We start from the raw sequence: 14,876 nt of genomic DNA, 5'->3' as shown, positions 1-14,876 counted from the left end.
AATAAACTTGATTGCCCATCACATTGCACTTTTTTCCCCATTATTAGCATAATCCTATGCCGACTTTTAAAAGTCATTGCTTGTATATCGATTTTAATTTTGAGTAACGCTATAAACCTCAAAATATGGCCGCTATTTTACTATAAATTCTATTTGGTGTGTGAAATGGTTATTGATTATAAACACACATGTCGATCCATTTAACATCATGTGATGTGACATAACAATCCCTTGAGTCCTGCCTGACAAGGGGGATTAACATTCAATTATTCCACTATAAAAAGAGGAGAGACACTCTAGGTAAATTTTTAAGCACTACTTTGTAATTATTTAGTTGGTGATGATAATCTTGGACTCACCTCAATGTTGGAGTGTCTGTGGTCGAACCACGGCCGTCAGGCCCATTGACCATCTTTATTTTAAGGGTTGAGATAGTCGGATCACGAAGAGACTTTTCGTCGAACATCCCAAGAACGTACTCAAGATTGTTTGGCTAAGGTGTCGTTTTTTGTTCACTATAATTACAAATCAATATTGTCCCGCTTTGGGCCAAATGCCTGCAAAACTTTGTTATTCTCGAGTTATTGTCATTGGTTCTTAAGCTCAAAAAAACGAGTTGAATGTGTGAGGGAGACTTGAACCTTTATTTATATGTCACTTAGTTGAGTTATCTCAATCCGCCGTGGAATAAACTCTTCCTAATGTGAATGGCAATCAACAATCATGCTTGCCATTGCCAAGTTAGTTTCGCATATGATCGTGCGTACAAATTAACAGTGTCAGCAAAATCTGGACGGTTTGATTTCATGACTGCACATCAACAAACATACATGAAATAAATTTAATTTCAACGTGATTCACTCATATATATTGATTTTAGGTAGGCTGTATCACCGCGAGTCCGATGAGTCACCCACCAGCCCGAGTCGCCAAAAGGATTTGGTTGTATTATTATTACCTACTTTGGCCAATAGCAGCCTGATTACCGTGACTCGGACAATGCCAAGTTACTTTAATAAAATACGGTTTTTATGTAATTAAATCAATCTATTATTCTAACGTGACTTATGTAGTGCGGGGGTATAATTTTTGTTCGAAACAAAAAATCAAATTCACCGAGATCAAGACATCGAATGTTTTGAGTTTATATCTCATGATCTAAAATCGTCATCTGAACACGTTTGAGATATTGTTGTTTTGGGTCACGCTTCATGAGCCCATTTGAACTTTTTTTTCATAGGTACGTAGGCCAATCAAAAAGCGCTTATAATGTAAGAAGAGTTGGATTTTACCTTTAAATTACGCGATTGAATTATATAAGACAGGTGTGGAATTTAGGATTAGGGTCTTTACATTACATATCAACGAATTTCAATTTAGATCGTAGAACTTAATGATGGTCAAAATGGCGTAATTGTCACATTCTAAAGTCTAAACTAGTAAGGTTAATAATTTGGGGTTGGGTAATAATGACACGTTTCTTACATGTATATGGTCGGCCAAATACATTACCAAATCAAGCTCAAACCAGAGACAGAAATGGAGGCATTATTATAATGTGATGATTACATGACATTTTTTAAATGATTTAATTACATGTATGACAGAGTGTAATAATTATATGTAGGTAGGCAGTAGGGATGACAAAGTTTTGTCGGGTTCGGGTTCGGGTTCGGGTTCGGGTTCGGATGATTGAATTTGTTCAACTTAAATTAAGTTAAGTTTGAACTTAAGTTATATGTACAAAATCTAGATCCAAACACAAAAAATATTGTTTGTTTTACTTATGAGATTCTAATGAGATTATATTATTATTTAGTTTATTTGTTCGAATTTAAATTAATTTGAGTTTGATTAATTAATTATGTCTGAAATTCAAATCTTATTAGAATTCAGACATATAAATATTTCGTAAATATCGAACTGAAATTGATTTTTTTATAAAAATTGAAAAAGTTGTGGTTTTCATTTGTTTCTTCTCGGATCTGAAAGGGAGCTTCTTCACGTTTCTCTTCCATATCTTTAAACAAGAACAACAGCAATAACAATAGTCTCTGTCTCTCTCGGTCTGATTTCGGAAGCCTTTTTTTCTCGAACCTCCCAAAATTCCTTTATTTTCTCTGCTACTCGATCTCCGCCTCCTCATCGTATCTTTTCGTTTCTATATAAAGCTTCCATTGTCAACACCTCCCTCTGTCTCTCTCTCCGTAGTTCAATAATTTGATATCCGTAATTCGATCACAGAGTCTTCAAGCAGACGCAGAACGGAGGTTTGTGGTGTTGGTGTGTGTTTGGCTGTGAATGGAAGGAGAGAAGCAGCTGGAATAAAATTGGAAGGCCAGTGGAGGGGTTGTGAAGGAGGATGTTGTATCTGAAGCAACCGAGTGTATGCATGGAAAATGGTGATTTTGGTGTAATTGTTGTTGGTTGAATCTGAATTCTCTACTCGGAAATCAAGAATTTGAACAAGTACGGTGCATGCGCTTCTGATACTATCCCTGAGCCGGGGGCTCGGGGAGGGGGAGATCTAGGAACTCTCTAGGATAATTGATAGTGTGACAGAGTTATGGCGTCGACTGCCGAGAATGGTATTGAGGGATCGTCCAACTCTCCTCGTAATGATAGTATCTCTGATGAGCCGCCCCATCCCGAGCAGGCTTGTATGCAGAAGTTCAGGCTCTACGCAACTCGATCGGTACTCCATTTGCTCTGATCCTATCAAGATCTCTTAAATTTCATCTTAATTATTGTTGGGAGTTTGAATTACTATTTTTTACGTGGACTGCTGTTGATCAAATCAGCTTATAACTCGAGGTTGTTGAATTGTTGGGGTTTAGACTACAACATTAGTTTGCTTGTTTTGTGATTTTGTCAGTGAAAGGGATTATTTTGAATTCAATTGAACTCCTATTCTGGATGTCGATTTGGTATTTCCTTCATTAAATTCGGTTAAATTTGGTGACTGATTGCTATACAGGCTTTAACTATTAACTCTGATGCTTTAATGCTGCGAGTTCATCGAGGAAACTAGATGCTCAAGACAATTTAGTACTCAAATTTGAATGACATTTTCAAGTATTTATTGCTGAAATTAGCTTTTGTTGTGCGGGATGCCACATCTCTTCTTTAAGCCTGTTACATGTGGTTGTGGTACTTAAACTATAACAAATATTTTGCTTGTTTGACAATTCACATAATTTTTTGTGAGGTTAATTGTGCCTCATAGGAATTACCTTGTGTGTACAACATCTTATGTACTTGGTTGTATATGATGTGCTACAGAAATTTTACATGATAGGGAGAGACAAGAGTAGAACGTATTGGAGAGTGCTAAAGATTGACAGGCTGGATCCATTGGAGCTTGATATTAGTGAAGATTCTACCACGTATTCAGAACGTGAATGTTCTGACCTGTTGAGGCGGATACATGAAGGAAACAAAGCAACTGGTGGACTGAAATTTGTCACTGCTTGTTATGGAATTGTTGGTATGTCGATCTAAGTTTTATGTAAGCTTATAGGACTACCATTATCATGGAAATACCTATGGTGATTTCTATTTTTCTAGGGTTTATTAAATTTCTGGGACCATACTACATGCTGCTTATTACGAAAAGAAGGCAGATTGGTGCAATATGTGGTCATAATGTTTATGCAGTCTCCAAGAGTGAGATGATTCCGCTTCCGAATTCTAGTGTTTGTGCCAGTCTCACTAATTCTAAGAACGAGAACAGGTATCTTGTCTTGTCCATTCCGCATATAAATGTTTTTGTCAATGTTGCTTGTGAAGGAAACAATATATATTACTCAGATTTTCTGTTGTGTTTATTTTGTGTAATTTCTTCTAATGTAATTATTTCTTTCCATGTTTCCTTTTGATATTCTTTTTGGAAAAATTGTTTGACAATGGGCATCTTGCCCTTCGACTCGATAACTCTTCTGCAATTCCCTCCAACAACTTCTAAAATGATTTATTTGTACGAGGTCAAAATATGTTGCTGCATTGTTAGATTAATGACATAAATCCTGCATTATTGGAATTCTCTTCCCATGTTCCTGATAATATTGTATTAGGTACTGAAAGTTTGTACAAGTAGATTGTGAAACCCATTTATTGGCACTGATTTTGGTTTATGCTTGTTTCTTAAGGGTGAGTTCTGCTGTTTTTTCGTGGAATCTTCATTGTCTTGGAAAGTCTTATTTATAATTATTTTCTGGTCTAAAATTACATCACAAGGGTTTCTTTCTCCCCCATTTTTGTGTAACCAGACCATTTGGATATCTTCCTGTGCTCTTTCTTCTGTTTTCCTTTTTCCGCTCCCATCGTTTTTGTTCTTAATCTTGTGAGTGCAGTCTTGTTGATATGATATTCTTTGTTTCATCTGTCAAGGTACAAGAAGCTTCTCTGCACAGTGGATCTCACAAAAGACTTCTTTTTCAGCTACTCATATCATATTATGCGCAGTCTCCAAAAAAACTTGTGTGGAAATGAGTCAGGACATGTCCTCTACGAAACAATGTTTGTCTGGAATGAGTTTTTAACCGGAGGAATCAGGAATCACCTCCAGAATACTCTGTGGACAGTTGCGCTAGTGTATGGCTTCTTTAAACAGGTGAGGGTAAAAGTGTTAGCTAATTGGCCGGTCCAAAATAGATGAATGAACAACTTTTCGTAAAAGATTTGAGTGTCATCTTTGCATTACTATATTGGAAGTTTCTTAATTTAGTTATGTCATTTCGAATAATTTTTTTTTGTGTCTCTAGTTGTAACATCCATTTTTTGTTAAACATTTGTTCTCTCAGATGTTTCAATTTATTATGCTATTCTCATCCTGTTTTATTATCAAATTTACGCTCTTATTGTTTGCTGATGGGGCGTGCTGTTATTTTGTTCTGTGCCATACTGCATGGTTACTGTATTTCATGACATGTATTATGGCTTCATAGTGGGGTTGTGTACAAGTTTATTTCATAGATATATTGCTTGGGGTGTGCAGTTATGACTAAAATATGTGTCAATCAATTATTATTAAATGAGCAACATTGCATGCTCCTTTTTTTTGCACTTTCAATTTTGCAAGGTTCATATTTTCTATTTCCCTGATGGCTTAAACTATATAAATCCAGGCAACGCTTTCTGTATCTGGACGGGAGTTCAAAATTGCCCTCATCGCAAGACGGTCGCGCCATTATGCCGGCACCAGGTGGGAATACAAAGTTACTCATTTTTCTTTGAACCATGTGCTTAGAATGGGCATGCAGGTGCATGAATATATATGATATAATGTTTGTTTGTGATCTTCTGTCAATTTCTGTAGCCAATTCCTATCACTGCATAATTTAAAAAAAAGCACAACCCATTATTTTTCAGTGTTTAATGGAGTATCATGTAGATTTTGAACTCTGAAACACCTGAATAGTTTAAATCTCTCTTTGGATTGTGCAGTTCTTAGGCTTCTCTAAGTTTATGATCACTTCGGGATCTGGGTGTGACATGGTTGACCGTTGACCTGGACGTAATTGGATGCTGGTTCACATGTTGTTATATGGTTGCACAAGTCGGAGGGTTTTATAGTCGGTGTGCGTTTGTTTTGGGTGAAAAATATGGTGTTAAAAATAATTTAATTACATTTACAGGAGTAAAAGTTAAGTGGTAACCCATTTATGTTAATTGTGTTTGGGTAAAAAGTGTAATCGTTAACTTGTAATAGGGTAATTGTGGTTGGTTTGAAAATAGCTAATAATCTCTATGAATTAACTATGTTTGGCATGAGAAAATATTTATATTATTTAAAAGTTGGGTGACATTTATAATTTCAATTATATCAATAATTCATGTAGTGTTATATGTTTGTCTTAAGTATGAGGTTAAGGGGGTAAAAGGTAAAAAAAATGTAAATAGCTCCCGTGCCCAGGGGCCCCACACCCACAGTGGGCAGGGTCCTGCCTCCCCTGCCATCTAGACATCATGAAAGGGAGGAAAGGCTCTAGGATTGACGGTTAACCAAACTTAACCTCAACATAAACGCTTCATTTATCAAGGTTGGGCAGCATAATGTACTTGTACATGAGTTTTGACTTTTTTATGTGTCTAACGTATAGCTCTTTTTGTTTTTAGGTACTTGAAACGAGGTGTAAATGAAAAAGGCAGAGTGGCTAATGATGTTGAAACGGAGCAGATTGTTTTTGAGGATGTTCCTGAAGGTTTCCCAGTGCAAATAAGTTCCGTTGTCCAGAACCGTGGCTCAATCCCACTTTTTTGGTCGCAGGAAACATCACGTTTGAATATAAAACCTGATATAATATGTATGTGCTGCACTTGTCTTATTATTACATGTGATGCTTGATATTACAAGATTTAACACTGCCACTTGACTCCTTTCTTGTTGCAGTGTCAAAGAAGGACCACAATTATGAAGCCACCCGCCTTCATTTTGAAAATCTTGTCAAGAGATACGGGACCCCTATAATTATCTTGAATTTAATTAAGGCAAGTAATGAGTAAGCAATTTTTAATTTGTTAACTTTCATTGAAATCATCTTGAAATTTCTCCTTTTTTCCCCAATATCTTTTTTGTGGACTGAGTGAATGATATTCAGATGTTCTGTTACAACCAAAGAAGAAAGGTGTTTTGTCTCTAGTTGATATCCATTTTATTTTCTGAATTCATTTTCATGGAATTGCTTTTTTGGCAAGCAGACTCGGGAGAAGAAGCCTCGAGAGTCTATTCTTCGTGCGGAGTTTGCAAATGCAATTGATTTTATTAATAAAGATTTGTCAGAGGAGAACCGTTTGAGGTTCCTTCACTGGGATCTGCACAAGCATGTGCGAAAGTATGTCATATAAAACTGGTTTCCAGCCACTCAATTATCTAGTAACATCTCTGAAACTAGATTTTTGTCTGCAAGATAATTGCTTCTTACAATTTCTATTTCTGGGCCCTCTGCAGCAAAGCAACAAATGTTCTTCTCCTCCTTGGGAAAGTGGCTTCATATGCTTTGACGCTGACAGGTTTCTTTTATTGTCAAATGACACCAGCCTTGATATCTGAGGGGTGCTTCGACTTGGCTTCTGCTGAGTAAGTTCAGTCATGACATTTTAGACACTTTCGCTGTATCGTGTTAGCTTTGTTGACATTAATATCTCTTTCTTTCATAATGGGAAAATGCGTCCTTTTTTTTTTTATCTGTCGGATCACTTGCGGTCCTAAGTAAGAGGCTAGGTGTCTTGAAGGGTTACAGTTGACTCTTAGCATAGGAACTCTTGAATCTAGAAATTCAAGCTTCTTTCTCTTGTTTATTGCTTTAACGAGCAATGGAACTTCCTAGTATGTCAAAATAATTTGAAAGGTCTAGAGGCTACATATTATATTTTGCACTGCTTTCTTGCAAATTTTTGTTTGCAATGAATTTTTTGAAATTTATGTTGAAACAATTACTTTGGCTCTTATCCATTCTCTGCATTTTTGTTCAGTAGGCTAATCTTTCTGTCTTCTGAAATGCCAAGATTTCGAAACTGCATCAGTATGGTCACTTGCACTGAAACTGTGGTGGATATCATCATTTGATGTCCAACATAGATTAATTCAGGCCTTGTACAGAATTTTTTTTCCTCTTTTTTTTTGTGTACAGAATCTTTATCTTTTTAGTGATGAGGTCGTTGACACTTGAATAAATGATACAGGAATGTTGACAGTGACAACTTGTCTCCCGAGAATCATTACAATAATGATAATGAAGGTGCTTATGACTTAGAGAGGAAAATTACTGGAGGTACTAATGTTGTCAATGGGAATCATCCTATCAAGCAACCAATGTCCCAAAGGGGCGTGCTCAGGACCAATTGTATAGACTGTCTGGATCGCACGAATGTAGCCCAGTATGCATATGGGTTGGCTGCTCTTGGACACCAGCTTCATGCTTTGGGAGTTATAGATACTCCGAAGATAGACCTTGATGCTCCGTTGGCTGATGATCTGATGGGCTTTTATGAGAGAATGGGTGACACACTTGCACATCAGTACGGTGGCTCAGCTGCTCATAATAAGGTAATTTGTCTTGCGATGTTGATTTCACAAAGTATTTAATTTGAAAATCCAGATATAGTGGTCTGAAGCAGATTTTGAATTGCATGTAGCATATCTTTCTATTTTTCTTATGATTTTGAAGTAGCCTTGTTATTAGTGTTTCATTGTCTTAGCCACTATTGCTCATAAGAGGAGTGTATTTGCTAATTATTTCAGATAAGAGAAGTGCACCTGAATTGTTATTTCATTGATTGATATTATATAAGCTTGATTCATCTCAGGTGTCAGCATACGCTGTTATATTGTTATCCATTTGTAATCTTTCGTACTTTTGATGCTACATAGATATTCTCTGAGAGAAGGGGTCAGTGGAGAGCAGCAACCCAGTCCCAGGAGTTCTTCAGAACCCTTCAACGATATTACAGCAATGCATATATGGATGCCGAGAAGCAAGACGCAATTAATGTGTAAGTCTGTTTTCGTTTGACGGTTGTCTCGTTTTGATGTTATCTGTGGTGATATACAATGGCGGTCACAGTTAAGACATTGTACAATTTGGGAGTGGGATCCAGCCTCCGTCCCACAGCCCTTGTTGTGGTTGGATATAGCTGTGAGTTTGTCTCTTTCATGGCAATACTCTCACTAGGAGGCCTACATGGCTACGTGCTCAATAATGACATTTTTGTTGTCTAAAATGATATATAAAGTATTCTTCGTTTTCTTGCTATAGTATTGGATTAATGTTGGACTTCATTTTTTTGAATGGTATCATAATGATTTTTCTGCCTTTTTCCCTGAAATGGTGAGCAGATTCCTGGGGCATTTCCAGCCTCAAGTGGGTAAACCTGCACTTTGGGAGCTGGATTCAGACCGGCATTACAGTGTAGGGAAAAATGGACAGATGAACACAGATCAAGATCGAAGGTACTTGACTGGCTAACCAAACATAAAAGTTGATAATTTATGGTGCACCTACTTTTGTCTCTCCATCTATATCTTTTACCCTCACGTTTGAACGCTAGAAAATTTTAAGGATTAATTATGTAATTTTATTTGATGATTTGATCTACCATCATTTGCATATAGCCATATATGAAGATGTGAATTAAACAATGATGAATGATGTGGCATCCCCTATACACCCATTCCAAAAAAGAAACAATCATGTGAAGATATTATTTTTCAGCATATTGATCATATTTATTAAGTTAGGGAAGCTCAAGTCAGAAGGGTCCTGGAGTGCAAAATTTTCAGAACATAATATTTCTGAATTAATTTTTATCTTAAAGTGCCATTCTTTACAAACAAGACTCTTATTGTGAAACTTACAGGAATGTGTATGATTTGAAGCTCTGCTGATATTTAACTTCTCCATTGAGTGTTCTTGTGTTACTTGGGCAGTTACATTCTCTGTGGCTGGCACCTGTGCTGGATATGTGGTATATGGTGCCTGATACGTCAATCATTCCCCGAATAATATAGGATTCTTTCTGACTGAATAATCTATACATTGCATTAAAAAAAAGTTGTTTTCTTCTTCTTTTTTCTTGCTTTATAATCCATACATTTGTCTCTTCGTGCAAATGTTTATTGATTAAAGTTTGTTGTCCCAGCTCATTGATCATTGATTTTTATATTTTCAGGGCAGTTTTTAAAAGATGCTTTTCAGATGGAAGCATCCTTCGCGAAAACAGCTCTCCTATGTCTGCCACAAACTTGAATCAGAAAAAGTTCTCCAGTTCCGTTTTGCCAAATCAATTGCAAGGGGAAAACCACATGCTTTCAGAGTCATCACCTGAAATATCAACTTCAGAAAGTGATGTGGCATTTTCAAGGTTTGCTTTCTTCACTAAGTTAATGTGGGACATTTGGGATCCTTGTTGAGGCAGTATGTCTATCCTTTTCTTTGATGTTTTCCTGGACCACTTTTGTTGGTACGTCATTGACGGAAAAAAGACGAAATTTGCCCCTTGTCATGTGCAGTTGTAGTAGTACAAAACTGAGATTTGAACCTCTCTTGCTTGTGCATTCAGTCATTTCGTGTTCTTCGATAGTTCTATAAACCTGGTTGTCATAATGTCTTGCTCAAGGATGAAATCAGTATCAATGCTATTGGCTTGGATATGATTTGTTGAATTTTGTATGTAGGTATACTCCCTCTATGCCTCGGAGACAGCTATTCGGAGATGTACAAACAGAGCGATGCCTTGAAAGTGACGATATTCACTACTCTGAGCATGGGGACATGTTTAATTGCTCAAACTTTGTTGATCTAGAATGGCTATCTTCCTCTGGGAATTCATGTGATGAAGAGCTATATGAAAGGTGATTTTTTTGAGTTCTATATTGTATGTCTGTCCAGTGAGAGAAACAATTAAATTCACGTGAGCATAGAAAATACTTTGTACCACCAATCATAGTGTTCATGTCTATCATCTTAGTCATGTATGGAGTACGCTCTCTCAATAAAATTTTGATGAGATGACTAATACATGATTGCTTCCCTTAATGATTCCGGCTGATAGCCATCTACCCCTATAATTTTTTGCACCATACCTTTTCTTGTCCTAAAAAAATGGCTACTTAATGTGGTGCATCATGCATAGTGTTCCTGCTAAGCATGGTTTTCCAACTAATCTATGCAAACCATTCATTGCAGTTCCTCAGTGTCGCATTTGTTATTCCTGTTCCGACTTTTTTTAACTACTAAATATTATTCATCTTATTATTATTGCATTTGTTGCTCTATAGGAGATTTTAGTTCCACCCTGGTTGGAACGGAGTTGATCCAAAACCCAAATTTCCATTAAGTTGAACTCAGTTTCAACTTACTCGAGCCTTTATTTCAGCTCAACCTCACCTTGGTCATTCCTTGCCCCCCAGGCCTCTGAAGGAGATTTGTTAACACAATGGTGGCTAATGAATTAATTTGGTAGACTTGCTTCTACTTGTAATGATAGGAGGATAATAGCCATTACAATGAAAAAAGATAAGTAACAACCATGTTTTTCTCAGTGAGTTTCAATATGGCCATGTTGACATGAAACCTTCCACATCCACCTGCCTTATAGCGGGGAGAAGTGAGGGGGTACTCTCTTAATGATAAATAGTTGTCTCTTCCTTCTGCTAAGCAATAAGCATTCCTGTCTACATACCATTTTCCTTGCAATAAAAAGGAAAGGAAAAGCACTCTGGGAACCTTACCTTTTTCTACATTTGAGAACAAATGAAACAAAGTTAATGCATGTTAAGTGGTATAGAGTTGCATGAGTACCTTGGGCTCAAGTGACGCGTCATTTCCGGCTCATTAGCAGTTAGCTTAATTGGAGCCCTGCATCTAAGAGTATACTTAGGCTATCAGACAATCTTCTGGTCAGCTTAGCCTTAATTCTATAATTGGACTGGAAGCTTCATAACAGGCACTGATACAACTTGTGAACCTATCATTCTGAGGACACATTTCCCTGTCTTAATATTTATACAAGTAGTTTACCTGTGATAGCTCATTGTCAAGCCAATTATAATCAGAAAATCACAGTTTCCTTTGTTTTTGATATATTTACAGGTCATCAGTGCTTATAAACTCCTCAGTTGCAGGGCTGTCGTCAGAAAATGTTGTCAATGGAATCATGGAAGAGACAATGTCATCCACTAGTGAATATGGTTCAACCATGAAGGTTAGTTCCCCACGTCTTGCCGGCAGCATTTTATTATGAGGTCCCCTATTCCATAGAACAATAATTTGAATCTCTCAAATGGGAAATTTTTGTTTATAGATGAGTTCTGTTGATGACAAGACGCCCGTGCCTTTTATATAGGCATACAAACCTATTTCTTCTGTACTAGGAAACAATTAAAAATTATATAAGAGAAAAATTTTGCTTGCTGTACGTCAATATATAAGTCCTAATAATTGAAGAACAACATCCTAGTAACCCAAGAAATCTCTTAAATTTTCTTACATCACTGAAATACCTCGATTCCAGTGCCTTAAAATGTGCACATATTGATAATATGTATGTCATTTGATTTCTCCGTGTATATGGTGGGATATACTCTTCCCTTAGGTTCCGTTACACTAGCAATTTAATTTATGTACCTGTTATTCCCTTTTCATTTTGATGATTAGTTGGCTGGCAATTGTAATTTATTCATATGATGGCATTTTTGTTCTATGTAAAGCTTGTTGATTAGAGTGGTAGAAAACTCTGAATATGCTAGTATCGTATTTTCCAAATAGTTAATATGTCTGGAACTTCCATAGGGCACATATTTTGTGAATTTTGACTTTTTTGACATTCATATAATAGTTTTAAACATTCAGTTGAAATTTGTGCTCCACTTTGGTTGGTCCAAATGTGATCGGTGGTTTTGTTGCAGTTAGATAGCTATTGATAAAAGAAAGTACAAATAACCTACTTGTTAAAATGGTTTATTTCTTGTTCTATGTAGGGAAGAGAGCACACAGGAATAGAGCTATCCTTTGGTAATGTACAGAAACCTAATGTTGTTGATGAATATCCAGATAGCTTTGTGCAGTGGGTGAATTATGGAGAGACGCACTGCCATTGAAGTTGGGCATGGTTTCTCCCTGAATTTGTATTCCTTCCATTTGACTCAAACTGCCCTAAAGATGCAGTGTGTTGATTTAGAGATCATAAAGTGCAGCGGGAATGAAGGAAGAACGAAAAACAATCATTAGGCATTCTTTTGTCAGACAATTCAAAGCAGCTTCGTCGCATCGTCGTAGCCCTCATCCTCGTGGATGACTTGCAGCATTGATTCTATGGTTACCTGAACCTGATACCGAAGTAAAAAGAGTAAATAGCTGACAGTAAAAATTCGTTTGGACCCCCTTTGCTTATGGACTGTGTAGGTCTCAATCTTGTAAATATGTTCTCTGCTCTGTAAGCTCCAGTTTTAGAGTTTCTTGTGATTTATTCTTTGTGGCTGTTAATATCTGGTCAGCTGTGAGTCTGTGACACTAAAGCGTTGGTGAAGCTTTGAGGTAAGGCTTAAGATTACAGACCAATATTTTCTCATAGGCTGTCAAAAGGATTCAGAGCCTCTAGTTACTAAATGTCCTAGAGTGAGAACTGGGGTGTGTTCTGTCCTTGATGTAATTGTGGTCGTTTTTCGTGTCCTCTCTCTCTCCCTGACAGACTTGCCAACATGAGTTTTGTATAGAGAAACTAAACCCTAGAAGAGGTAATTGCTTGGCTTTCGGATTCTTCGGAATAAGTTGCAGAGGACAAAATTTGTAGCCCAAGGAAGTTAAAATTGCATCAGTTGCGGTTGTTGTAATGAATATAAACATCTTTAATATTCTGTTTTCCCAGCAGTTTACTATGTCATACAAGTGTTGAGCAATTCAGAATATAAAATTTGTTTCCTGTCATTATGGGCTTCATGGATTAAAAGCGCTACATTTCAAGGCCTCAGTTTTTTTTGTTGGGCCTTATTTTGCCTCTTGTTAAAATTGGGTAGCTTTAGTCACACCCCGATTTTTTTTAAAAACACCCTAATCTAAGTTGATCATCCCTTGTAAAATTCAGTTGACGGGGTGTCTTTAGAAAAAACCGAAGTGTGATTAAAGTTACCCATTAAAATTCATCTGGCCCACGCTACTTTAAAAATATGTTCATATACAGACTAGGCTTGGATACCTTGGCCCAAATCATTGGGCCGAGCTCGGGAATAGAGATGTGGATTTTGTAAAAACAACAAATCTGCATGACTGAATGACATGGACTGGGCTTCGGCAAAGAGTAGGGCCCAAATGAAAGAACCTGGCTCGGTGTGCAAATGTGGAAAAGGTCTGATCCAACAAAATATGGGAAACAATTATCATGCCTCGTTGACCATGAAAAATTACAAGACAAAGATGCAAAGGCTCATTTCAAACAATTAGCGTGCACGTAGCTTGGTAGGGGGTGCAGTCGGGACAAGTAATAAAGATTCATTTCCTCAGCAAGCACAGTTCTTGGGGGACCTTTTGATAAGTCAAGGAAATAACATGAATAACATATATATTCTTAAGAGTTTATACAATTTGTGGTCATTGAAAGATTGAACCGTGTTCTAATTTGGCCCCTAATTGTCAAATTGTGTAAATTTGATCGTCGAAACTTTAAAGTTGCTATTCATATTGTTGCTGAATTATATGATGATATCAAAGGAACCTTGAATACTTTTTCAACCAAAATATAAGAAATACAAAAACATTATTAGAGTCAGAAGGGCTTTTTTTTGTGATTATTTTCCTTGATTAAATTGAAAGTCATAACTTTGTGACTTTCGTTTAATTATAAAATTGGAGGTTTGTAGAGCTAAGTTCATCTCCCTATGGCATGCAATTTTTTTAATAATTCCATAATCAAAAGTCGGTGCTTCTAGTTCTAGATGGGGCTTTAATAAAATGCACAACTGGCTCATTAGACTTACAAATCAATTAACTTTATTACTATAAGTCAATATATATATATATATATATATATATATATATATATATATATATATTAGGTCCACATTGAAGACCTCGCGGTTCTCGTAACCGCGGTAACTTTTGACATAAGTGGGAAGTTATAAGTTTAAGTTTTATTGGTGTTTCTATTATCATAATTTGCAAGATGAGTCATTGCTCAGCCCAGTGTTTACAAATATCATCTTGTTTTATCTTCCCATATTAGGTGTCGGCTCAGGTCTCAACAAGTTCATGTCGATTGCGAGGTCTTCAATGTGATCTAAAATTTAACAATCAATAATCTTTTGGCAGCTGAGCGACTTCCACGTTACTAAAAAAATCTAGCAAAGGCTAAATTTGCATGTGATGTAGATTGGAAAGGGAAGC

The 14,876-nt window shown here is 36.6% G+C and overlaps 1 protein-coding gene across 1 annotated transcript; it reads left to right on the top strand.

Annotated features, from left to right (window-relative positions):
* The first annotated feature begins 1,975 nt into the window (after positions 1-1,975).
* Positions 1,976-13,380, top strand: LOC119993153 (phosphoinositide phosphatase SAC3-like). The gene is made up of 16 exons (XM_038840109.1): positions 1,976-2,695; positions 3,283-3,487; positions 3,568-3,733; positions 4,390-4,612; positions 5,127-5,203; positions 6,118-6,305; positions 6,392-6,489; positions 6,700-6,833; positions 6,950-7,078; positions 7,684-8,047; positions 8,372-8,493; positions 8,837-8,950; positions 9,670-9,861; positions 10,175-10,351; positions 11,592-11,703; positions 12,479-13,380. The coding sequence occupies exons 1-16, from the start codon at positions 2,567-2,569 to the stop codon at positions 12,596-12,598; spliced, it is 2,550 nt and encodes an 849-aa protein (XP_038696037.1). The 5' UTR covers positions 1,976-2,566; the 3' UTR covers positions 12,599-13,380.
* Positions 13,381-14,876: the final 1,496 nt, after the last annotated feature.

Source organism: Tripterygium wilfordii, chromosome 23, assembly GCF_013401445.1.
Source record: "Tripterygium wilfordii isolate XIE 37 chromosome 23, ASM1340144v1, whole genome shotgun sequence".
NCBI classification, from domain to species: Eukaryota; Viridiplantae; Streptophyta; class Magnoliopsida; order Celastrales; family Celastraceae; genus Tripterygium; species Tripterygium wilfordii.
Note: the sequence above shows the minus strand (reverse complement) of the source record. Positions and strands in the feature narration are given on the sequence as shown.